Source organism: Nomascus leucogenys, chromosome 7b (genome assembly GCF_006542625.1).
Source record: "Nomascus leucogenys isolate Asia chromosome 7b, Asia_NLE_v1, whole genome shotgun sequence".
NCBI lineage: Eukaryota > Metazoa > Chordata > Mammalia > Primates > Hylobatidae > Nomascus > Nomascus leucogenys.
The window spans coordinates 33039199-33066697 of NC_044387.1; the positions used below are offsets into that span (position 1 = coordinate 33039199).

General features: G+C 36.8%; 1 protein-coding gene across 2 annotated transcripts in view; it reads right to left on the reverse strand.

The window, feature by feature from the left end:
- Positions 1-27499, reverse strand: part of SPATA5 (spermatogenesis associated 5) — a 381760-nt gene that overhangs the window by 224841 nt on the left and 129420 nt on the right. For both annotated transcript variants that reach the window (XM_030815733.1, XM_030815732.1), the window contains exon 14: positions 7355-7481. In XM_030815733.1, the coding sequence (XP_030671593.1) occupies positions 7355-7481 (127 nt within the window). The remainder of the gene's footprint in view (positions 1-7354; positions 7482-27499) is intronic.

Genomic DNA, 27499 nt, shown 5'->3' on the forward strand with positions numbered 1-27499 from the left:
TAGTGCAAAAGCAGTAACAGACAAAATATAATCAAATTAGTGTGGATGTGTTCTAATAAAGCTTTATTTATGGGGACTGAAAGTTGAATTTCATATAATTTTCATATGTCACAAAAAAACACTTTTAAAGTATTTTCCTAATCATTTAAATATGTAAACACTATTCTTAGATAATGGGATGTGCAAAACCAGTTGGTGGGTCACGTTTGGCTTAAAGGCCATAGTCTGCCAACTCTTGAGATAAAGCGTCTTTATCTTACGAACATCAAAATGAAGTAAGACCCATATATGCATACAACCTCTCACCAGTCTCTCTTCTCTGATCTCTCCCAATTCTCTATCCCCAAAGCCAAAACTTGGAAGGGGCTGCCATAGAAGATAAAGAAGAAGAACTGTCATAGATGTTAAAACACCTGGAGCTTTAAAAAACAAACAAAAGAAGAATCCAGCAACAATAACAAAAACACTTATGAGAGTCTTGTGTAAAGATGATAAAGCTGAAATTGGAAAACAACTATACAGGACGCTTTCCAGCTCTAATCTTATTATGGCTCACCAAAGACTATTCACATCATTTTGATAAACAATGTAAAAGATTAATAGGCATCCATTCCTTAAATACTTTTGGGAAAGTAAAGAATTATGATTCATTTGAACTATTAATGTCAATTAGTCCTTGCAGCTTTTTTTTTTTTTTAGTTCTGACTTAGCTAAGAAGAGTAATATTAGAAAAGCAATAGTTATAACTAGGAAAAATGAAGAATGAACAAATATTTTTGGCCTTTCTTCTGAGGGTATTTTTGGAATACTAGTCATTTGAATATTGGAAGATATGTATATTTAGCTTTTTATTTGTGGACATTTCTAAATATTGCTAATTAACTTTTCCCCATGTCATAAAACTTTCTAGAAAACTAAATTTTAAGCTGGATGCTGTGATGCACACCTATAATCTCAGCTACTTGGGAGGCTGAGGGAGGAGATTGCTGGAGTCCAAAGCTGCACTACTTTACGATCTGTGAATAGACACTGCACTTCGGCCTGGGCAACACAGCCAGACCTGCATCTCAAAACAAACAAACAACAAAACCCAACTTCAATTTGCAACAATGTAAGAAAACAAAATGTTACGTCTTATTGAGCTCATTAAGCACATTTCCTCTTCCAGAAAAACTGTAAGGACAATTAATGCCAATTTACTACCTCCGTGAGTCTAACACAACAATAGAAAATAATCCTGAAACCAAAATTATTCAAGACTTCTACATAACTTCCACAATTTTTCTCAATTGGGCAATCTTTTCCATAGATGGCTTAAAGTAAAATTTTTGAAGTCCTTTAAATTTCCTACTACAAGAAAAGTGTATAGGTTTATACTCTAGGGATGCTTATAATTTAATAGTTCTTATTAGGAGCTTGTTATATAGTAGGTATCAGTACTAAAAGTACCCAAATAAACTGAATTCAAAGATATTCACAGAATTAAAACTATTTTGAGGCATGTTTATCACCTGAGAAAGAAGACATGATCATGTTTTCCTTAACATTCAACACAAATGTATAAAATGTCATGGACTGGACACTTCTAAAGGGGCCACACAGCAGTTGTTAACAGTGAACAACAAACTCCAAAACTTTGGGCATTTAACTATTATTTGGGCATCATTAATAAATTAGTTGTTTGTTTCTAAACTCTCCTGATGCTACGGAAATCCAGACCATCAGCAATCAATCTAAAGACAATGAGCCTACTTGACATCACACAATCTCATTAATCTTCATCTGTCCTACCACATCCTGTCACTCTTACGCAAAATGAACACTAGAGGATGCAACTTCAACTTCTCTTCACTATCTAAGCAGGAGGTAGAAAAAAGCCTAGGGGACTTAGGGACATCACAAGCAATTATTTCACTCAGCCTAGTGTGCTACATCACAGCAAATGAGTCTGACACGTAAATGTGACATAGCAAGGAGTAAAATAATGCAGTTCTTGAGCTATGTGTCTCACTGTCTTTGCTGAAACACCAGAATCCCCAAGAAACTTCGGCTTTAGTCTCCCCAGAAGACATGAAACTGAAATATTGTCAAAAAGAGACACTAAATATGCACAACGCATGGGTAACATAATGATATCAATTTCACTCCTGTGACAGTCCAGGAATTCTCCTTGTTTTAACATACTAACCTAAAATCATAACATAGAGGTTGTGGGGTAAGAGGCAACAAGATTGTAAAATACGCTAGCTAATTTAAAAGGCCAAATGCCTGGATTTAATGTAGCCAAAATTACACTATATATATATTTCTTTGACCCTACAATGGTCTTTTTTTAAAATCAGTTTTAGCCTAAAAACATAAAATGTACTTTAACTCTTTGTCACCTATTTTATTCCTACTACAGTTTCTTCCAGACAATAAAGATGGTAAAAACTGTGTCTTTATTTCATAACAGGATGTTGTTGTTTTAATTGTCCTTAAAATTGTTCTGTTTCTACCAGCACATTCATGGCACGGTTTGAACATTATGTGCTAATCATACAAGTGTGGAAACAACTTTACAGTACTATTAAACAATATAAGTAATGTTCCACAGTAGTTCTTCAGAGAAAAAGTATCTGGAAAGGAAACAGACTTAAAATTTTACTGCATATTCTCTTGTATTTCACAAACTTCAGAGAACTTGACAAGGACATACACTTTTGATATAGTATATATCATCTGAGTAGTAACAAAAGTATAGTTAAAAAAAATTCACGTTCCACATGGAGTTCTACCTGAAATAGAAATGAATTAAATATTAAACTTGTTTACAATTATCACTAAATACTGAAAGCACTTTCCCCACCATAACTACTGAATATATACAGCACATTTAGGCCATGGTTCAAAATAAGAAGGAATCAGTGAATAAAAAGAGGGATATGATGAAAGTGTGGATAGAAGATATATATATATATATATATATATACACACACACATATATATATACACACACACATATATATGTATATATATTTTTGTGTGTGTGGGGGGAAGGATATAAAGAAAGTGATTTTGTATGAGGGACCTTGCATGGTGGATTCTTGTTCTAGAGTGAAGTAACTGGTTGTTTGAGAGGGAGATGGTATGGGACAGGTCACAAGGTCCAGACATGTCACAGATGGTCTATGTGGGTGATGGTGGGGTTTGTGAAAGGGAATTTGTGAGGGGAGTTTTGTGTGTGATTAAGCTGGCTGTGACTGAAGGAAAACTGTTTGTGGTAGACTTTCTTGAAAATGGTCTAGGTGTTAAGAGCCAGGTTTTCTTAAGGTATAATTTGCTAACTTACCAGAATTTTTGCTTTTTCAATTCTGTGATTTATTTCTTTTGAAAGCTTCTCAGATTTGTGTAACTCTCCTTTAGCTTTTTTGTCAGCTCCTGTGACTTGTTTCTCCTCTGGTTCTGACTGCTGTTACGGCCTGATACTAGAGTGTTTTGCCTTAGAGGTCTACAGGAACACTGTTTTCCCCCATTATAGCTTGATTCGATGCTCTTGGTTTTTCTTGATATATAACCTTATTTTTGTCTTTTAATATTTGACTCTTATATTGCTTAAAATGTTTTAAGCCACCTCCATTCCTCTCTGGCCTAAAATGTTTAATTGGCTATATGTCTTTTGACTTATAAGTTCCCTGGCCAAAGGAAATCCTACAGAAACCTAAAAAACTAATTCAGGCCATGATGGGAAATAGGGGGTTGGACACACTTCACTATGCCACCCCTGCTCTTGGAATTTAGGCCAGGTTCAAAAGGCCTTTCAAAATTACGAAAATAAAGTGTTGCCGTTTCCCACAAAGAAAAAAATAGTTCCTCTGTTTAACCAGACTTAGTCTTACTAAGAACTTAAAAAGAAAGATCCCCTGATGATCAATTACAACCCAAAATGGAAGGACCCCTATCAGATATTGTTAAGGACCTCCACTGCTGTCAAACATTAGAGAATCACTAGCTGGATACAGCTGTCCAGGATTAAACCTGTTTCTTATAAGTCCCTGCAGGTATAAGAGGAAGACACCATAACTTACAAACCTCTAGAAGACTTAAAGCTATTATTTCACAAACACACAGATAAATAATGTGATGCTGTGGGTGGGCATAGGAGCATTAAGTTTTCTCTTCCTTATAATTGTAATTTTCTTGTTTAACCTCCTAGTAAAGCTTGTATCTTCTAAAGTCAACACAAAGATGATGCTGGCACAAGGCTTCCAACTCATCTTATCTTCTGACCCAGAAAATGAAAATATCCTGCTGTTGGGCTCCTTAGATCAGGTATCCAGAGATTTTTACTCCTCCCATGCTAGGCAGAGCCTATGTTTATAAAATCAGCAGAAAGCACTTACAGAAGATAGACCTGTGCCCATCTGCAGCCCTTTTAAGATTAAGGAGGAGTTTCTAATCTGTGAGGGGGGAATGAGATAGGAGACCAACAGGACTTGTTTTCTGGTGAAAACTCTGCTGAACAAAACAGGATCTAGTCCAGAAGGGGAAAAGTGAAGAAACTGGCCAAAGCCAGCAGATGGCAACAAAAGCGATCTCTGGCTGCGCTCAATGCTCACTGGCATAAGACACTGCCACCAGAACCATGGCAGTTGACAAATGTCATGGCAACGACTCAAAAGTTACCACCCCTTTCCATGGCAGTGACCCAGAAGTTGCCCTTTCATAGAATCAATTTGTGTTAACTCACCCTTTAATTTGCATGTAAATGAAAGTGAGCGTAAGTGAATATAAATACAATTGCCAAAAGCCCATACCTTGCCAACTCTGGGTGCACTGTTTATGAGTTAGCCCTGCACCACAAGGGGCAGTACCAATCAATAAAAGATTGCTGTCTAACACCACCAGCAAGCTCTTGAATTCTTTCCTGGGGGTAGCGAAGAACCCTCCTAGGCTATGCCCCAATTCTGGGGCTGGCCTGTCTTGTATCACCCTGATAGAAACATATCTTCTCCCACTTATTCAACCAAATGCTAATCTAGGTGCTACCGTGAAGGGCTTTTGCAGGATCCTGAATCAACTGACTTCAAGGTCCAGAGATTTTTCCTCAATAAGGCTAACCTCATCAGATGAGCCCTCCAAAGGGACAGGGCTTTTCCTGGCAAAGGAAATTTGAAGTGTGACAGGGATAAAACATAATGGAGTTTTCCATTGCTGTTTCCGATGGAGGAGGGGGCTGTGTGGCAAGGAATGTGGGTAGTCTTTAGGAGCTGAGAGTGGCTCCTAGCTGACATCAAGTAAGGAAATTCAGTCTTTAGTCCTCAGCCCCAGTCACAAGTGAGCTGTGCCACAATCATGTGAGCTTAGAAACATGAGCTCCTAATGAGAATGCAGTCCAGCCAACACTGTGTTTTCAGTCTTCAGTTTAAATCTTGAGCAGACAAACTAGTCATGCTGTGCCCACGTTCTAACCTAAGAAATGTGAACTAACAAATGGGTGCGAAGCTGCTAAATTTGTGGTAATTTGTTACACAGAAAGAAAACAACAATACAAGCACTAAACAGGCCAAGTCAGACAGCTTGATTTAGAAAAATGCAGTTAGGTTTACTGTAAGCCTTACATCCTACTTCAAGAAATATATCTACTATCGAGGACACCCAACATTAAGAAGCCAAAGAAGGCTACTATCAGATTAGGCCGTAGTGACAAAAATCCTAAGACACTTTAGGGCTTATTAACCACAGGGAAACCAGGAAATAAATATTATAAAAATACAATGAATTCTTACCAGGAGAAAGATATTTCTGGATTCAGCACCCTTTATTTGTGAAACCAGAGGCAGAATTAGGTAAACTTTCAGGGCTCTTTCAGCAGTTTCTACAGTCCTTGTTAAGATACAGTCTTATACTTTGTATAGACTTCAGAGATGCCTTAACACCAACCCAGATTCTATAAATACTCAGAACTCACCTATCTTCTAATAAAATACTGCAACAGGAAGGGAATGATTTTTTAAGGTCCAAAGCTTTCCTGCATTTTACCAAAGGATCTTTATCACATAGCAAAATACCTAACCAAAGCAAGGCTTTCTTGCCACATAATAGTTACATTCAAAGGGGTCTTTTTTAAAAATCACATTTTTTAAAACTGAAAGAATGTGTATATGGACACAGGAATAAAGTAGCTCATAAAGTCATACACAAGGCAATAATGCTAACAACAACAAAAAAGAGAAACTGGTTCATGCTCTGAGAGCAAATGTTTACTCAACTTAAATCCTTATAAAATATTACATATTATAGATGAGGAACTTAAATTACTGAACTCCTTTATTAAATTGTGACCTAGGGAAAAAGTGGTAGTAATAGTTTAAAAGGACCGGTTTTGCACCTATACTACTTAATTTAATGTGACAGCCTGAGTAACTTCTTAAAAAAATAGAAGAATCCATTATTTTTATTCTAATTACTTTAAAAACAACAATTAGGACAGTACTTCTTCAAAGTTATTGTGTTGATGGTAACTGGAGTCTAACTAGTACTTGCTAAATACCTACAATGTACCTTCGTATAGATAAAAATGTTGAAAACTCTGGAAGAATAAATTAGATGAAACAAAGAATTTCAAAACTTCAATTCTCTAGAGAAATATGCCAAAAGTAAGATACAAGATGGGGTAGTAGATATTGAAGAGTTATGAAATAGTTTCATTAATACTGAATCATAAGCAATAAAAATGTAAATAAAAGCTTTCCTTTGTTCTCTTCATTTCCTTTAGTTTAAGATCCTTTGTAGGACAGCTCTCTAGGTGGTCTTGGAATGACCCAGTTCTCTCTTTCCCCTCATAGCCCTCAAGAATAACTATAGCATGTGTGGGAAATGCAACATCCTGAGACAGGGAGGGACCGGCTGGAACAGCCCAGGCTCTACTCCAGTCCTCCCCTAGAAACAGGATGTCCTCCAACACTTTAGCCCAGTGAGTCTCACATCCTCAGTGTATAAAACCCAGAACAGGGTGCTTTCCAGAGGCCCTCAGCTGCAGTGCAAGTGGGGCATATGCAGTCAAGATTCCATTCACCCAGGGCAGCTTTCCTGAATCTTGAGAGACTGGCTTGCAATGAATCCTAGGCTTCTGCTGTATCTTGCTGCCTATCTGGAAGTGGCAAACTTGCTTCGTATAACTTGTATGCAAGAATGTTCTGTCTTACCAGACTCAGACAAGATGGTAACCAGTCCACAGTGAACCTGCTTCACATTCTTCAATATCCTCTAAATGAAATACTGATTAGAAAGTAATTTGACAAAAACAAAAACCTGATAAAATCAAACGAGCCAGTTCTTGATTTTATAATATCCACAATGCCTTCTCTCTTACCTTGTCTATCCTATCTGGGCGGTTAGTAGCTGCCAAAATGGTCACATCCTTTAGCTGTTCAATCCCATCCATTTCTGTTAAGAGCTGAGCCAAAACACGATCGGCTACATTCCCAGCACCTAAAGAACTGATTTTGAAAATATAGTTTAAAAAATATCTTTACCTATCTTCAAATACTATATCTATTAATTTTTAAAGGTTCTATAGTCTATAACAAGAAAAATCATGTCTATTTTCGAATATGAAGTATGCCTTTGAGACTTTATTTACTGCATTATCATATCTCAAAACAAAATGTATTCGAATCATTTATTTTCCTCTATCATCAACCATGTTCATTTTCATTCTAAAACAAAAATATTTAAATAAATGTCAGAAATAAAAGCACTGGAAAACAAGATATAAGATTATTTAAAATAGCTCATCAAATACATACAGAATTGTTCAATGAATGTTTATATTCTACATGGTAAATATGTTGACAGAAATTAGAATAAAAAACTGAGTAAGATGCAAACCCATTCCTCACATGAAACGTAAAGTCTATGTGAAATAAAAAACTCATTACGCATCCATAACAACTGGGATATTTCTGATGTTTCTTCATAAATATTAAGAATATTTTTAAGGCCGGGCGCAGTGGCTCATGCTTGTAATCCCAGCACTTTGGGAGGCCGAGGCGGGCAGATCACGAGGTCAGGAGATCGAGACCACGGTGAAACCCCGTCTCTACTAAAAATGCAAAAAAAAAAATTAGCCGGGCGTGGTGGCGGGCGCCTGTAGTCCCAGCTACTCGGAGAGGCTGAGGCAGGAGAATGGCGTGAACCTGAGAGGCGGAGCTTGCAGTGAGCCAAGATTGCGCCACTGCACTCCAGCCTGGGTGACAGAGCGAGACTCCGTCTCCAAAAAAAAAAAAAAAAAAAAAAGAATCTTTTTAAAACACATCAGAAGGTAGGTAATCACCACAATCCCCATTTCTTAAGGCAAATAGGCAAAGAAAGCATGCCAGTTTTTTCCTTTGGTTTATGTACCAAGTCAATTACAAAGCCAGTTCTAAACAAACTATCCTTTATTTTAACTTCATGTCCTTTGACCACAAAAAAATGACTAAATATAAGTTTTTAAGAAATAAACTCGTGCCAGGCGCAGTGGCTCACACCTGTAAACCTTTGGGAGGCCGAGGCAGGTGGGTCACTTGAGGCCAGGAGTTCAAGACCAGCCGGGCCAACATGGCCAAACCCCGTCTCTACTAAAAAAAATAAAAAAATTAGTCAGGTGTGGTAGCATGCACATGTAATCCCAGCTACTCAGGAGGCCACAGCATGAGAATACCTTGAACCTGGGAGGTGGAGGTTGCAGTGGGCGGAGATCATGCCACTGCACTCCAGCCTGGGCAACGGAGTGAGATTTTGTCCCAAAAAAAAGAAAAAAAAAAAGAAGTAAACTCAACAGATCCTACTAATGAACAAAACCCTGTATCACACAATCAAAATGTGCAAAACAATTCTCATTAGCAATAGCTTGGATTTCCTCCAAGACCTATTTGGAATTGATAAATATGTAATAAACAACTGAGTGGACAATTATAGAGTAACACAGCATTGTAAGTGTATTAAACATGTAAATTCAATTAGATGCACTTGGGTGGAAGAGGACGTAAAGTAGAAGGAGACACACACCCAATAACTTTGTTAGCACCTGTGACGAAGCACATCTCAGTATAATCATCATGTAATATATTTAATAATAAGGTAATCAGCATCTCTAAATGACAGTATTGAGACCTTAACATGCATTATAAGTTAAACAATTTGACTTAGAGTATCCACAGGAGAATAGCCTCTAACTGACACTAATCAAATGCACATGAGGTTGTCATACAAATCACAATGCTAATTTATTAATTTACATGGTTTTCTCCAGTATTTAAAATATATGGGACCAAAGAGTACTTGCAAAGTCAATGAGAACTGTTTTGGGCACTAATTCTTGCAGGTAGCTACTCTGCCGGTACACAAATTTGCTTATTTGACTCTACGTAAGAATAACCATTGAACACTATAAACAAATGGATTCTATATCTGTATTAGACCGTTCTCACACTGTTATAAAGAACTACCTGAGACTGGGTAATTTATGAAGAGAACAGGTTTAAATGATTCACAGTTCCACTTAACAGCAAGCATGACCGGGAGACCTCAGGAAACTAACAATTATGGCTGAAGGAGAAGAGGAAGCAAGGACTTTCTTCACATGGCAGGAGGACAGAGAGAGAGAGCACGAAGGGGGAAGTGCCACACACGTTTAAATCATCAGATCTCATGAGAACTCACTCACTATCATGAGAACTGCAAGAAGGAAATCTGCCCCCATGATCCAATCATCTTTCACCAGGAGTCTCCTCCAACATACGGGGATTACAATTTGACATGAGAGTTGGGTGGGGACACAGAGCCATATACTATCAACACCCTTCAAAAGATTCTCTATAACTTTTCCACGTGGGAGTTTAACTGTCAAGTAGAAACACAGTTGGCAAAAGCTTTAGGAGGTCTTTCATAATTACTGCAAGCATAGTAAATATTTCAGGCTGCCAATAAATTACATTGGAGGCCTTTAATTGTATCTACTCTGCTAATCACTTGTGATTCTATACCAGAAAAAACTCAGGAAGGTAATATGGACAGGTCTCAGGAGAGTCAAGGTGGGCTGTCATAAGAAAGATGGTTTCTAAGGTAAAACCTAAAAACTTAGTGGGTTATCAGGCAAGCAAAGGGTGAAAGGAGGGAAAGAGAGAGAACACAGAATACTAAAAACTGGATAAAGCACACAATGGCTCAGCATAACAGTAAAGTGAAAACATAAAAGATAGTACAGAAAAATAAACCAAGGATGAAAACAAAGACCTTGTTATCCAAATCATGGAGTTTGGATTTTATGCTACAGTTAATGGGATGTTTCAACTAGAGACATGACCTAATCAGATTTGTGTTTTTGAGAAATACCATGGCTGCCTGCAGTGTAGAGAAGAGACAATAAAAGGACAGCATTGGTCCAATTTCTGGTCCAGAATGTTAAGAGCTTGGAAGTCTTCGCTGTGTCCTAACAGCAAGTAAAAAGCTGAACAAACTGAAAAACCAACTCTTCTTAGATCCATCATATTAGTAAGGTCACAGGGCAAATCACTGCCCCCAAAATTGGAGAGACAGCCCAGGTACAGAAAATCACAACTTTCTGGAGCGGAAACCCACAAAGAGAAACCTCCATGAGAGCCAGTGCCAGGGTAGGACAACCGGAAATGTAATTAACAACTGCTGGGGGTTCAGTGTTTGACAAGTCTGAGAGTCATACAGCAGGGTCCCTCACACATTTGTGAGTTTTATCTTCAGCAATTACACCAGCTTCTCACAGTGAAGATCTGAGAAAAATCCCCCTGTGCTTCTGGCAGGAGGAAGGAAAAATATCCATTGTGAAATACACTAGAGCATTCTCTTCTTAAAAAGGCCTGCTCCTCAAGAGAAAATATTTTTTCCCAGAGCTTATGTTATTGAGGTTTTATTAGACACCAACTGACCCAGAGGAAGAGAAATACCCAACTTCAGCCCTTTCTAGCCTTTCCCATGGGAGAATGAAAATAAAAAACTCCAGTTCCATCTAGCCATCCTGTTCCACCTAACGGGAGAAAATTGTGAAGTTCACAGTCCAAGGGTATAGACTCACTAAAAGACTGAGACCTAATCATAGGACCATGGAACACTCCTTCCCATACTCCCCCCAACACCTTACCATTATATCACTAAAGCCTCATTTACTGCAATTCATTTTATCCCATATATCATGTCTGGCTATCAAAACTATGATTAATATGTTAAGGATTCTAATGGACAAAGTAGACAACAAGTAAGAAAAGATGAGTAATGTAAGCAGAGCGATGGAAATTCTAAGCAAGAATCAAAAAGAAATGCTAGAGATCAAAAACACTGTAACAGAAATAGATATTACATCTGATGGGCTCATTAGTCAACTGGAAACAGCTGAGAAAGATCTCTGCACTTACGGATGTGTATATACAAACTTCCAAAACTGAAAAGCAAGGATAAGGAAAACTTTATAAAACAAAATACTGGACTACATCTAAAAAAAAATAATAAAACCACACAGAACAAAATATCTAAGAACTATGGTGCAAATACAAAAGGTGTAGCATGTGTAATAGCAACACCAAAAGAAGAAAGAACAGAACCAATATTTGAAGAAACATTCACTGAGAATTTCCCCAAATTAATGCCAGATACACATCCAGGAAGCCCAGTGAACACCAAGCAGAATAAATGTAAAAACAAACAAACAAAAAAACAAAAAGCTACACATAGGCAGAAAATCAAAGATTTTTCAAAAACCTTTAATAAGTCACACGTCAAGGGGTGGGGACCACCTTACTTACAGAAGAGCAAGAATTACGTTAACTTCTCCTCAGAAACCATGTGAGCAAAAAGAAAGTGAAGTGAAATATTTAAACTACTGAGAGAAAAAAACCCACAACTGTATAATTTTATATCCTGCAAAAACATCCTTCAAAAATGAAGGAGAAAATTTTTCTGAAATAAAAATAAGGAATTTGTTGCCAGTAGACCTGCCTTGCAAGAAATGTTTAAAGTTCTTCAGAATGAAGAAAACTAATATAGGTCAGAAAATTTGATCTATATAAAGAAACAGAAAGAAGAAACAAAGAAGATAAAAACTTTAATTTTTCCTACTTTTAACTGATCTAACAAAAGCTTGTTCAAAATAACAACAATGTATTTGATACCTTGTATTTGAATGACAAAAATGATACAAGGGACATAGGAAGGATAACTTAGGAATTTTTTTTATTATAAGGTACTTGCACTACCTGTGAAGTGAATAGGGCTATTTGAAAGTAGAAATGTTTTGCAAAACTTAGGATAACAACTGAAAAACAAACAAACAAAAAAACCCAAAAAACTGAACAGTCTAAGAAAAGAGATAAAATAAAATAACATAAAATGCTCAATTAAAGCCATGAAAAAGAAGAAGAAATGGGAATGAAGAACAAGGGCGACTAATAGAAAACAGAAACAAATATGGTAGATATTAATCCAACTGTATCAATAATCACTTTACACATCAACGGCCTAAATGCACCAATTAGAGAACAGAGATTGAATAAATAAAATAATAAGACCTAACTATATATTGTCTACAAGAAACCCACTTTACCAACAAAAACAAATATAGCTTAAAAATAAAAGAATGAAGAGAGACGTAGTACAATGCTAACACTAAGCCAAAGAAAGCTGGAGTAGCTATATTGATTCCAGACACAGCAGACTTCGAGCATGCAAAATTCTCAGAGACCAAAAAGGGTATTATATAATGATAAAGGGGTAAACTGTCTAAGAAGACAGAACAATCCTTAACGTGTATGCATCTAACAACAAATCAGCAAAACGTGAGGCAAAAACTAATAGAACTGTAAGGAGAAACAGATGAATACACTATTATAGCTGAAAACTTCAACATCCCTTTATTAGAAATAGACAGATCCAACAGGCAAAAAAATCAGTAAGAACATAGTTGAACTAAATCGCAATTCAACTGGATGTAACCTATATCTATATACTAATTCATACAGCAACAGCCAACACATTCTTCATAAACTCAGAATATTCACCAAGATAGACCACATTCTTGTCCATAAAACACACATGAACAAATTTAAAAGAAATCATAGAATGTCTGCTTTCAGAACAAAATAGAATTAAACTAAAAGTCAACAGCAAACAGGTAAAGAAAAAAAAAATCCAAAATACTTAAAAGACTGAAAAACACACTTGTAATACATAGGAAAAAAAAGAAACTTCAAGAAAAATTTTAAAACATTTTTAGGCCAGGTGCAGTAGCTCACGCCTGTAATCCCAGAACTTTGGGAGGCCGAGGTGGGAGGATTTCTTGAAGCCAGGAGTGCGAGACCAGCCTTGGCAACAGAGTGAAGCCCCCATCTTCATAAAAAATAAAATAAATGTAGTCGAGCATGGTGATGCATGTCTGTAGTTGTAGCTAATTGGGAGGCTGAGACAGGAGGATCACTGGAGCCAGGGAGGTTGAGGCCTTAGTGAGCTGTGATTGCACCACTGCACTGTGGTGTGGACCTCTGTCTCTCTCTCTCTCTCTCTCTCTCTATATATATATATATATATATATATATATATACTATTTATATATAGATATACTATTTATATATATATACACTATTTAGTTTTATATATATATCTATAAATATATAAAGAAATAGAACTTATCAAAGTTCTATTGTCTATAAATATACAGACAAAGAAATAGAACTTATCAAAGTTCTATTGTCTATAAATATACAGACAAAGAAAATAGAACTTATCAAAATTTGTCGATGCAGAGAAAGCAGTACTTAAAGCAAAACTTATAGTATTGAAAGTATATATTAGAGAAGAAGATCTAAAATCAATACTAAGCTTTCACCTTAAGCAACTAGAAGAGCAAACTAAAGTAAGCAGAACAAAAGAAATAATAAAAATTTGAGCAGAAATCAATGAAATCTAAAATAGGAAGTCAAAAGACAAAAAAACAATGAAACTAAAAGCTGGTCCTCTCAGAGAATCAATAAAATCAATAAGCCTGTAGCCAGGCTATCTAAGAAAAAAAGAGAAAAGACATAAATTCCTAATATCAGATATGACAGAGGACATATCACTACAGATCTTACATATATAAAAAGGATAATTTAAAAAAACTAAGACATCCTATGGCCCCAAATTTGATAACCTAGATGAAATGAATAAATTCCTTAAAAACTTCAATCTGCCAAAACCCACACAAGAATAGACGAATTGAATAGGCATGTGTCGGTTAAAGAAATTAAATAAATAATTAATAACCTTTCAAAACAGAAAGCACAAAACCCAGATCATTTCCTGGTGAATTCAACCAAACATTTAAGGAAAAAATTACACCAGTTCGCTAATCTCTTTTGAAAAATAGAAGCAGAGTGAATACTTCCTAACTCATTCTTTGAAGCCACAATTAGATGAATACCAAAACCAAATGAAGATGTCACAAAAAAAGAAAACTACAGACAAATATTGCCCATAAACACAGACGCAACAATCCTCAACAAAATCTTACCAAATCAAATCTAACAACATGTAAAAATAATTATGAGGTGGGAGGATTACATTAGCCCAGAGTTCAAGAATGCAGTAAGCTATGATTGTGCCATTACACTCCAGCTTGTGCAACAGAGTGAGACTCTGTCTCTTAAAAAAAAAAAAAAAAAAGAAAAAGGAAAAAAAAGAATAATTATGTACCATTACCAAGTGGGATTTATTCCAGGTACCCAAGGCTAGTTTAACACTTGAAAACATTACATTACAATTGATGTTACAACTGATGCAACATTACATCAATTAATTTAATCTATCTCATCAACAGACTGAAGAAAAAAAATCTCATAATCATATAAATAGATAAAGAAAATATTTGACAAAATCCAATACCCATTATTGGTAAAAACAAACAAACAAAAAAACACATCTCAGCAAACTAGGAATGGAGCGGAACTTCTCAACTTGATAAGGAACAGCTACAAAAAACCTACAGCTAACATCACACTTAATGGTGAGAAATTAGAAGCTTTCCTGCTATGATTAAGAACAAGGCAAGGATGACCCTTCTGCCCATTCCTTTTCAACATCACACTACATAAGAAAGGGAAATAAAAGGTACAGATAGGGGAGGAAGAAATAAGTGTCTTTGCAGATGATGTGATCATCTATGTAAAAAGTGTGAAATTATCAACAAAAACACTCCTGAATCTAATAAGCAATTATAGCAAGGTTGCAGGATACAAGGTTAACCTACAAAGTAACTGCATTCTTATATATCAGCAATTAAAAAGTGTTTCAAATTAAAAACACATTATCATTTATATTAGCACCACAAAAATATGAGTTATAACTCTAACAAAAGGTGTACAAACTCTATATGAGAAAAAATACAAACACTAATGAAAGAAAATTGAAGAAAATCTAAATAAATGGAGAGATATTCCACACTCATGGAAAGGAAGACTCAACACTGTTGTCAATTCTTTTCAACTTGATCCATAGATTCAATGCAATCCCAACCAAAACCCCAACAAGTTATTCCGTGAATACTGACAAACCCATTATAAAGTTTATACTGAGAGGCAAAAGATCCAAAATAGCTAATTCAATATTGAAGGAAAAGAACAAAGTTGCAGGACTGACACTATCCAAATTCAAGACTTCCTATAAAGCGACAGTAATCAGTGTGGTACTGGCAGGTAAAAAAAAAAGACAGAGAGAGACAGACACACACACAAAAACTGACCAACAGAACAGAACAGAGAGCCTAGAAATAGACCCACATAAATACGGCTGGCTAATCTTTGGCATAGTAGCAAAGGCAATACAAGGGAGCAAAGATGGTCCTTTTTAACAAATGATGCTGGAACAAGTGTACATCCACATGCAAAAAAAAAATGAATCTAGACACATCCCTTACACTTCTTCCAATAACTGACTCGGAGTGGATTACAGACCTACATGTAAAACACAAATTATAAAACACCTAGAAGACAGCATAAGAGAAAACCAAGATGACCTTGGGTATGGAAATGACTATTTAGGTACAATGGCAATGACATCATCCACAAATAAAACAACTGATAAGCTGGTCAATATTAAAACAAAAACCTTCTGCTCTGTAAAAGACAACATCAAGAAAATGAGAAGGCAAGCCACAGACTGGGAGAAAGTGTCTATGAAAGACACATCTGATAAAGACTGTTATCTAAAACATACAAAGAACTCTTAAAACTCAACAAGAAAACAAGCAGATTAAAAAATAGGCCAAAAACTGAACAAACACTTCAAAGAAAATACACAAACAACAGGCATATGAAAAGATGGTCAACATCATATATTATTAGGGAACTGCAAATGAAAACAGTAAGACACCATTACACACCCATTAGAATGGCCAAAATCAGGAAAGTTGCCAACACCAAAGCCTGATGAAGCTGTGGAGCAACAGAAACTTTCATTCAGTGGATGGGGATAAAAAATGGTACAACCACTCTTGAAGACAGTTTGGAAGTTCCAAAAATAAACTCTCAGAAAACTAAAAATACTCTTACCACAGGTTCCAGCTATTGCATTCCTGGATATTTATCAAAAGGAATAGAAAACTTATATCCATAAAAAACTTGCACACAGATGTTCCTAGAAGCTTTATTCACAGTTTTCATAACTTGGAAGCAACCAAGATGTCCTTCAGTAGGTGAATGGGTAAACTGTGGTAGGTCCAGACAATGGAATATTATTCTGTGCTAAAAAGAAATAAGCTATCAAGTTATGAGAAGGCATGGAGGAATATTAAATGCATACTACTACATGAAAGAAGCCAATCTGGAAAAGCTACATATTGCGTTACTCCAACTACAGGAACACTGCACAGGAATGTATAGGATATTCCAAAAGAGGCAAAACTACGTAGACAGTAAAAGGATCAGTTGCCAGGTGTTAGGGAGGAGGCAGAGATGAACAGGGATGGCACAAAGGATTTTTAATGCAGTGGAACTATTCTGTACGACAGTACAATGGTGGATATACGTTATTACACATTCATCCAAACCCACAGAATGTACAACACCAAGAGTTAACCCTAATGTTAATTATGGACTTTGGGTGATAATAATGTGTCATCGTAGGTTTATAGATTGTAACAAATTTATCACTCTCCCACAGGATGTTAACAGTTGGGGAGGTTGTGTGTTTCTGGAGACAGAGTATATATGAGAACTCTGTACTTTCCACTCAATGTTGGTGTGAAACTAAAACTACTCTAAAAAAAAAAAAAAAAGTCTATTTAGAAAAAATAAATTAATTTAAGAGTATTATTGATGTCAGTCAATTAGAAAAATGTTGGAGCGATCCAGGACAGACAGTTAGCTGTCTGAATTAAAATCATGGCAAAAGAGACAGAAGTGGATATATGTGAGAAATATTAAGGAAATACAATCAATAGGGCTGATAAACTAATGTCTCCATGGAGTCACTGGATGGAAAAAAATCTTAACTGTAAACTTGGTAGGTTGTCCTGTGGGACAACTGGAGATTTAGATATCTAGAGATAGAAAGAAGTATAAAATGGAAATACAAATTTTACCAGTCCTTGTCATAAAGATGGTACCTGGAGAATGGAAATAGATCACCTAGAAAAAATATATAGTGAGAAGAAAGGTAAATGCATAATGAAGAGAATGCTAAACCAGTATTTTAGGTACAGGAAGTGATAGGGGAATTTGCAAAGGAGAAGGGGTGTGCGGTAGTCAGCTGGGGCTGCCAGAACAAAATAACATAAATTGAGTGGTTTAAACAACAGAAATTATTTTCTCACATTCTGGTGGATGGAAGCCCAAGGTCAGCATGCCAGAATGGGCAAGTTCTAGCAAGAGCTCTCTTATTGGCTTGCAGGTGGCTGCCTTCTCGCTGTGTCCTGAGATGGCAGAGAGAGTGTGAGTGAGAGCACAAACTCAAGAGAGAGCGCTAGCTCTCTGCTATCTCCTGTTATAAAGGCACTAATCCCATCATGTGGGAACTACACTTATGACTTCATCTAAACCTAATTATCTCCCAAAGGCTTCATCTCTAAATACCATCACATTCGGGGTTAGGGCTTCAATATATGAATTTTACGGGTACCAGAGAAGAAGAAAGGAAAACAAGGAATATAGGGGATAGTGTACCAAGAAGGTTGGAGTTGGCCAGGTGCAGTGGCTCACGCATGTAGTCTCAGCACTTTGGGAGGCCGAGGCAGGTGGATCACAAAGTCAGGAGATCGAGATCATCCTGGCTAACACGGTGAAACCCCATCTCTACTAAAAATACAAAAAATTAGCTGGGTGTGGTGGTGGATGCCTGTAGTCCCAGCTACTCGGGAGGCTGAGGCAGGAGAATCACCTGAACCTGGGAAGCAGAGGTTGCAGTGAGCTGAGACCTTGCCACTGCATTCCAGCCTAGGCAACAAGCGTAAAACTCCATCTCAAAAAAAAAAAAAAAAAAAAAAAAAAAAAAGCTGGAGTTAACTGTATCAAATGTTTTTGAGTCAAGTAAAAAAAAAATAAAAACTGGATTTATCAATGGGAAGGTATACTCCTAGCATTAGCGAGGGTTACACATCAATAAAAAAATGTTAACCTGACTACACTACTAGATAATACAAAATTCTTCTAATTTTTGTGCCCTACCTAGAGGAGTTCATGTAACATAACTAAATAGCTCCAAAGGAATGGCGACTTTCATCAAAAGACAAAATCCTGGGCTATGCCACATCTAATTTATGCATGCTATTGCTTGCTTTGCCTTCTAACAGGAGCTACATCCAAATAATGTCAGATCCTATCCTTAGTTATATATATCCTCGCTTTTTCTCCCAATGAATTAGTAAGATGGCCAAGTGTCTTACTGGAAAGTGTGAATGTATTACTTGAGCTTACCAAGAAGTAAAAAAATAGCTAAGTAAGTTTTATCTCATGTTAGGCAAAAATCATTGTGGCATGGCAGGAGGAAGACTGGAAGAAAAATGAGGGGAATAATTTCATTAGAATGTATAACAATTCATTCAATTCAATTTATTCATTCAATAAACACTAGCTGGCAGGCACTACTTTAGGAAACAGAAATGAGAAGATTAAAGAAGACTGTCCCTATTCCCTCAAGGAGTGTTGTAGAAAGTGAACTCCTCATTCCTAACACCATTTCCCTCATAAAAACAGTAATAACAACATAACTTCTCGAATAATGCAAAACAGAAGAAAATCAGAGCACAAAGGAGGGCACTGGACACTTCAAAAAGTTCCTAGGTGAAGGTAATTCTTATGCTAAATAAAGAACTGGTCTGAGGTAGCTGTTAGAGGACTGGGGGCTTTAATGTCTCATCTCTATGTTTTTAGGCTATCCTGAAATAAAGGTTCAGAAATCTAACTGTGCTTTAGAAGCACCCATGAATCCAGGGTAATAATCAAACCCACTGAGTCAATCTCTGTGGATCCTAGGAATCCAAAGATACTTTTTGGTAGCCATCTCCATTCTAGATTGAAGTTGGGGACTGCTGAACATTACCTGACATGGCCTTGCAAGTTACAGACACTTATAAATATTTATTGATAACCTGAGTTCGGTCTTATGATGTGACCATTTATTTTAAAATTACTTCTTCTACTAAGCCTATGTAAATCCATGCTCTTTACCTCTATACAATTCTAGACAAAAGTCTCAGTTCCAAACATTGACTAGCTATTATTAATGCACAAAAATAATGTTTTTATGTGCACATTCAAAAGCAGCAAAATCAGTGTTTTGTACTACTGGGTATATGATTTCACAAACACACTAATACTACACACCTCATATGCACAGTCTTTTATTCCTTGATGTTCATTAAGGTTGAACTATGACTTCAGCAGAACAGGCTAATCTTGTGCTGTCTCTGCCTTCCAACAGTCAAAACAGATTTCTCTTGTTTGAAACTTTTTGGTGGTTTAACAAACAAATGTTCAATGTCAGATATGTTAAAGATAATGTGCTAGATTTAAAAAAGCATAAAATCAGGTGCACATAGAGAAAAAAACAGGAACAATCTAGCGGAAAAGACATGACAATTATCACTCAATGCCCATCCAAGTGCCTTAACTAGAATGTTCCCTGCTTTTAACTGAATCGTCCAACACACTTCTGTGACCCTCTCCCATGCTACTTTGCCATTAATATAATCTGTGTAAGATGTGATTTTCTCTTACAAATAATGTGTGTTTTGGGAGACAATTCTCCATGGGTCTTTCACATTTCTTCCGTCTTACGAGCAAGGCACTAACTAGGGTGATGGAAATGTTCTGGAATTAGTGGTGATGGCTGCATAATATTGTAAACATACTGAAGTACCACTGAATTGTACACTTAAAATGGTGAAGAACAAAAACAAGAAATAATGTCTCCCTCCAGAGCAAAGAGCAGGTTTGGTTAGAGCTTCAGAAGCTACACAATTCATCTACCTCCCTCAGGGGCAAAGGGTAGGCAAGCTTACTGCCCAATATAAAAGATCTGAGTTAACCAAGAGTGGGATTCCTCTACTGTAATGCAACCTACCAGATGTGCGGATAGCCATATGACCCATATGCATCACCTCTTTTGGATGCAGTGTAAAGGAGGAGCTGATACAAACATACAGATATTCTTGCTGGTTGCTGTGCTATGAATAATGAAGTCATTTGTTTCTGACCCATGAGCCTCATGGTTTCTGCCAGTATCCATGAAACTGTGGAAGGCTACTTGTTAGCCTGCAAGTAGAACAAAATCCCAGATCTTTCACAGTTCTTGACTTAGACATCATGCAGGTAACAGAGCCAGTAAGTGGTTTTAAGACAGGAAAAAAAGGGGCCAGGCACGGTGGCTCACGCCTGTAATCCCAGCACTTTGGGAGGCCGAGGCAGCGGGATCACGAGGTCAGGAGATCGAGACCATCCTGGCCAACATGGTGAAACCCCGTCTCTACTAAAAATACAAAAAATTAGCCAGGCGTGGTGGCGTATGCCTGTAGTCCCAGCTACTCAGGAGGCTGATGCAAGAGAATGGTGTGAACCCAGGAGGCGGAGCTTGCAGTGAGCTGAGATCATGCCACTGCACTCTACCCTCAGCAACAAAGCAAGTGTCTGCCTAAAAAAAAAACCAAAAAACAGAAAAAATATTTCACTTGCACACACCACACCCCCCCCCCGCCCCCCCCCCCCACCCCACACACACATAGCACAAGGCTTGAGTTTCCCCAAAATGATCTTGGGTAGAATAACAATTGCACCAAAGAGAAAACAAGTATAAATCTGTGGTACTTCTGAAACATCTAGATGGAAGTATTCTGAAGACAGATAGACCTGAGTTCAGTAGATAATAGATAGTACTCAGTTCAAAATAAGGCTAAATACAGTGTTGCAGTTATCTTTATTTCTACATTGATTTCTTTTGGGGGTCAAAAGCAAAAATTCTCCTTTAAGAGGGGAAAAAAATCCCTAACCCAAGATATAAAATGTCACTGAATATATACTGACCGGTAATCTCTTCTATGTTTACTTGTTTATCACCCCCCACCACCCAAAAAAAGGCTAAGAGACTGACTCACCCCACCTCTAAAAAAAAAATAAAAATAAAAATAAAGGCAATCTAAACGTATATAAATTTTCATCATATAATTAAAAAATAATTTTATATATTAAACCCTAGGATGAATGTTGTAAACATAAATAACTGTACACATTAACAGATAACTAAGTTAAAAGAATATCATATCTAAGCTTTATTATAAGCAGTTTTTACATGAGAACTCATCAGAAAATAAGGAAAAACTAAAACTGTATAACTGTTTTTCATTTTGAATTTGTTTTAAATCACAGGTAAGAAAAAAAAAAACTTTTCATGCAGCCTTTTTAATCCGAGACAGGGTCTCACTGTCGCCCAGACTGGAGTGCAGTGGTGCCATCATGGCTCACTGCAGCCTCAAACACTTGGGCTCAAGTGATCTTGCCTCAGCCTCCCAAGTAGCTAGAACTATAGGTTTGCGCCATCATGCCTGGCTAATTTTTTAAAATTTTTTATAGAGATGGGAGTCTCATGTTGCTCAGGCTGGTCTGGAACTCCTGGGCTCATGCAATCCTCCCACCTTGACCTCCCAAGTGCTGAGATTATAGGCATGAACCACTGTACCCAGTTCAGGGAGCTTTCTTTTTTTGTGTGTTTTTTGTTGTTGTTGTTGTTTTTAGAGATGGAGTTTCACCCTTGTTGCCGAGGCTGGAGTGCAATGGCATGATCTCGGCTCACTGCAACCTCTGCCTCCCGGGTTCAAGTGATTCTCCTGCCTCAGCCTCCCCAATAGCTTGGATTACAGGCATGTGCCACCATGCCCAGCTAATTTTGTATTTTTAGTAGAGATGGGATTTCTCCATGTTGGTCAGGCTGGTCTCGAACTCCCGACCTCAGGTGATCCACCTGCCTCAGCCTCCCTAAGTGGTAGGATTACCATGCCCAGCCAGTTCAGGGAGCTTTCTAATGCCATTTTTTAAGTGCTCACAGCTCACTGACACACTATCCCATTCTATTAATATGTACTCACCTAAAGTTAATTTAAGAATGGGTAAATCAGCACTCTGCGAGGCTGAAGCAGGTGGATCACCTGAGGTCAGGAGTTTGAGACCAGGTTCGCCAACATGATGAAACCCTGCCTCTACTAAAAAATACAAAAATTAGCCGGATATGGTGGCAGGCGCCTGTAATCCCAGCTACTCGAGAGGCTGAGGCAGGAGAATCGCTTGAACCTGGGAGGCGAAGGTTGCAGTGAGCCAAGATTGCGTAAATCATTTCACAAACAGAAACATTACCAATATCCTAATTGCTTTAGACGCTCAACTCAACACAAGGCATTAAGCTACAGTAAAAATAATGATTATAAAGTGATAAAACAGGCCGGGCGTGGTGGCTCATGCCTGTAATCCCAGCACTTTGGGAGGCCGAGGTGGGCAGATCACAAAGTCAGGAGATCGAGACCAGCCTGGCCAACATGGTGAAACCCCATCTCTACTAAAAAAATACAAAAATTAGCCGGGCATGGTGGCATGTGCCTGTAATCCCAGCTACTCAGGAGGCTGAGGCAGGAGAATTGCTTGAACCTGGGAGGCACAGGTTGCAGTGAACTGAGATGTCACCACTGCACTCCAGCCTGGGCGACAGAGCAAGACACCATCCCCACTGCCCCCAAAAAAGAGATAGAACAATTAAGAAAAGCCCAAAATACCATGCTATCAACAAAAGCATAGACATCTCTATTCATCCCATTCCTCAAAACCCTACATTCTATAAATGAAAGAAGAAATTTTTTGAAAAAGGCTTTCTAGAGTATCATTCGGCTTTAATCCCATCTCCCTTTTAATTTTCTCTTAAGAAGAGGAGATCCTAGTGACGTACAACCTGTGAAACAAGTTAAAATACAATCTGGCAAGAGATAGGGCTAATATAGTAAAAACAAAAATCCACATGAACTACAGCAAAATTTTTAAAAAGTTGAATTTCACCAGGGACTTGGAATCCATTAGAAAACTATCAAAGGGAAATCCTAAACCTAAAAACTATAATAAAAATTAAGAACTCAAAAGATAGGCTTAATGGGAGATTAGTGAAAACAGAACAGAGGATTCTTAAAATGGAAGACTGGTTACTAGAAAGCATCCAAATGAATACACAAAGTGAAAAAAAAAAAGAAAAAAAGAATGGAAACAGAATAGAGTGCAAAAGACATATGGAATCCAGTGGAAAGGCCTAAAAAATATATATATAATTGGAGTCCCCTTATGAGAAAAGGGAATAAAAGCCATATCTTAAAAAATACTACCTGAGGCTGGGCGTGGTGGCTCACACCTATAATCCGAGCACTTTGGAAGGCCAAGATGAGGTCAAGAGTTCAAGACCAGCCTGGCCAACAGCCGAAACTCCGTCTCTATTAAAAAATATGAAAATTAGCCAGGCATGGTGGCGTGTGCCTGTACCTGTAATCCCAGCTACTCAGGAGGCAGAGACAGGGTGAATTCCTTGAACCTGGGAGGTGGAGACTGCAGTGAGCCAAGTTCGCGCCACTGCACTCCAGCCTAGGCAACAGAGTGAGACTCTGCCTCAAAAAAAAAAAAAAAAAAAAACTATCTAAGAATGTCCCAAAACTATTGAAAGAAATCAAAGGGATCAAGAATGGACTCAAAACTCTGAAACGTTGAAGGCAACAAAATTACTTCTAACTAAAGATAACAGTCTGTGACCACCATTTACATTTAAGATTTATTCCAAAAGTCATCTATGCAAAATAACTTCTGCAATCAATGACTAATATTAAAACAGGTACAAACAGGGCATTTCTGAGTCCTAAATATGAATTATCCTAGAAACAGAAACTGTAGATGTTATGGTACTACTTGTTTGCATAGACACCTGTAAATGCTCACTCATTAAAAATGTCAACAATACATCTAAATGTTTTAGATTCTGTTTTGCTTTTCCTTTTCTTTAGTTGACCTGACAAATCCAACGTGAACCTCTTTCAAAATAAATTACTAAGATTAAGAAACCTATATACTTAAGAAAGAGTCAGTTTTCATTGACAAAGAAGTAGTAATAAGTAGAACCGCCTGAGAGAAAATGAGTTTGGACAGGAACAAACATATAAAAAGAGATTCTTTCTAAAAATATTCCCCCTTTCCATAGCAAAGTTTGGGAGGAGTATGAATGACATTTTCACCGCATAAATACCTTGAAGATGATAACATTATTCTAGTTCCTTGATAGTTTGTAAAAATAAAAAAAAGAGAGACAAAATTTATATTTTTAAGAATTCTAAGCATGTATACAAATACTTAAGTTATAATTCATGAAGAATAAAATTATTTTAAAAACATTTTTATCAATACTGTTTCAAAAAGTAAAAATCTATAATAAAGATACAGCTTATAAGTTATGAAAAAACTAAAATGTTTTAACATCATTTCCTTAAGCAAAAGAAGAAAGAAAAGGAGATAGACAGGAGAAGGTAACCATATTTTTTTTCAGTTAAAAAAAAAGAATAGGAATTCATGTTTTAAACATCTTAAAGAAAGCTTGACATACAGCATGGTTACGATAATTAATAATAATGTATTACATATTTGAAAATGCTAAGACAGTAGATTTTAAATGTCCTCATCACACAAAAAGTGTCAAATATGTGAGGTGACAGATATGTCAGTTAGCTTTATGTTATCATTTTATGTGTATACATATAGCAAAACATCACATTGTACACACAATTTTTGTCAATTAAAAAATGTGAACACAAACATTACATATAACTCCAAATAAAACAGGTTAATATTATGGTAATAAATTTATCTATAGAATACAATCTCTATCCCTAGGAAAGAAGTTGGTTCTTCCATAAACAAATGCATTTTGAATAAATCATTTCCAATATCATGAAACTCTTGAACTAAAGAAATCTACGTTAGACTGGACTTCTTGAAAAACAACTCTAGAGAAAAGCAAAATTATATTGTGTTGCACATACTGCATTTTTCCATAATGTTTAAAATTATGGGAAATTATGGATGTTTAAAATTCCAGCTATGTTATACAGCTGGCAATTACATTTTGACAAATATTTAAAGAGTCTAACAACATCAAGGATTTCTTAAGGTTTCTTGCTCGCTTTTTTGGGCTGTTTTAAAAATAATCTCCTCAAAAGATCTCTGATTCCCATAAACAAAATTAAACCCCCTTGTTTCTGAAAAACCATTTGTTTACAGCATTACTAAAGCTCAGTATATAATTATGTTTACACCAGGAAGTTTACCTGTGCCTCACTTCTAGCCTTGAAAATGGAGAATTCTGACTTCCCACACAGTGCTGTGAGGGGAAATTAAGTAATTATGAAGATTATCTATGTTCATTGAATACCTACTTCCCAGACACTGTATTAATAAGAGTTGACACACGTGTAAGTTGCTCTGTGTCATGCATTACAGGTATTAGTTAAGTAATCCTAATACTAGTGCTGTGAGGTAAATACTGCTGTGAGGGCCATTAAAAAACTGAGACAGAAAGGTTGAATGGCTTAAGATTCCACAACTCGCAAATAAAAGAGTTGGGATTTAAAAGCACATGTACTTGATTCCAGAGCCTATACTCATTCCATCACAAATAATTTTTAAAAATTTTGTAAGCCAAATACACCAATGTGCCAGAGTAAAGCTGAAATATCTACTACAGCCATCTTTTAATCAGTACTCTAGAAGAAAAATAAAAGTTATTTATTACAGTTGAAAGGAAGCTGTACTGAAGAAATATTTAACAATGAAGAAATAATCAACAAAACTTGAAAAATATGAAAGCAAAAACCATTTGATAAATGTCCAAAATCAATAATGGCTTGAGTAATCTAGCTTATCACCTACATGATAAACTAGATTTCAGATTATGATCAACATTCAGCAGGAACCTATTTTAGATTAATAAGATATCCTATAAATGCAGAAAGACACACAAGTTACCTTTGTCAGCTATTACAGAGATGTATAAGCTGCATGTGCTCTATGTAACTGCAGATTTGTATAAACTGTTAACATAGGGAGTGATGTAAAAGCATATATTTTTCCATTTTGCCATGATTTCCCAGTAAAAATTCCACACTAACACAGACAATATTCACTACGTTTGTATAGTTTTGATTCAAATACAGAATAAGAGAAAAAAGTGATTCTTTTTTTTCTGGAGGGGGACGGAGTTTCGCTCTTGTTGTCCAGGCTGGAGTGCAATGGCGCAATCTCAGCTCACCGCAACCTCTGCCTCCTGGGTTCAAGTGATTCTCCTGCCTCAGCCTCCCGAGTAGCTGGGATTACAGGCATGTGCCACCACGCCCGGCTAATTTTGTATTTTTAGTAGAGACGGGGTTTCTCCATGTTGGTCAGGTTGGTCTCCAACTCCCGACCTTAGGTGATCCACCCGCCTTTGGCCTCGCAAAGTGCTGGGATTACGGGCGTGAGCCACCACACCCAGCCCGAGAAACAAGTGATTCTTAAACTCACAGTTCAATTTACCACCTGACAAAAGCACTTTTTTGAAAAGAATTGTTTCCCAATCCTGAACCTGCATGCACTGATATCATGGACATAATCCAACACAAGAAATAATAAGGAAAATTAATATATGTCAATTCAAACTTATTTTCTGACAGCAAACTACCTAGAAATTTAAGCAGATTAAATGCTTTTAAACATGTGCCATTTTCCTAATATCATAGAACTAGAAATAGTAAAATAAAAAATAAAACCTATAGTAATCGTAAGAAACAACAACCCAAAGAAAACAAATAAACCTTCATTGACTAGTACTCATTGGGAAGGTTGCTTTGAATTTGGGAAAGGGCTTTGATATTTAATATGCTTGGGTTCAAACGGCAACTTTTGACCTTGTTTGTTGTCTGTGAGCCTCAGTTTTCTCAATCAAA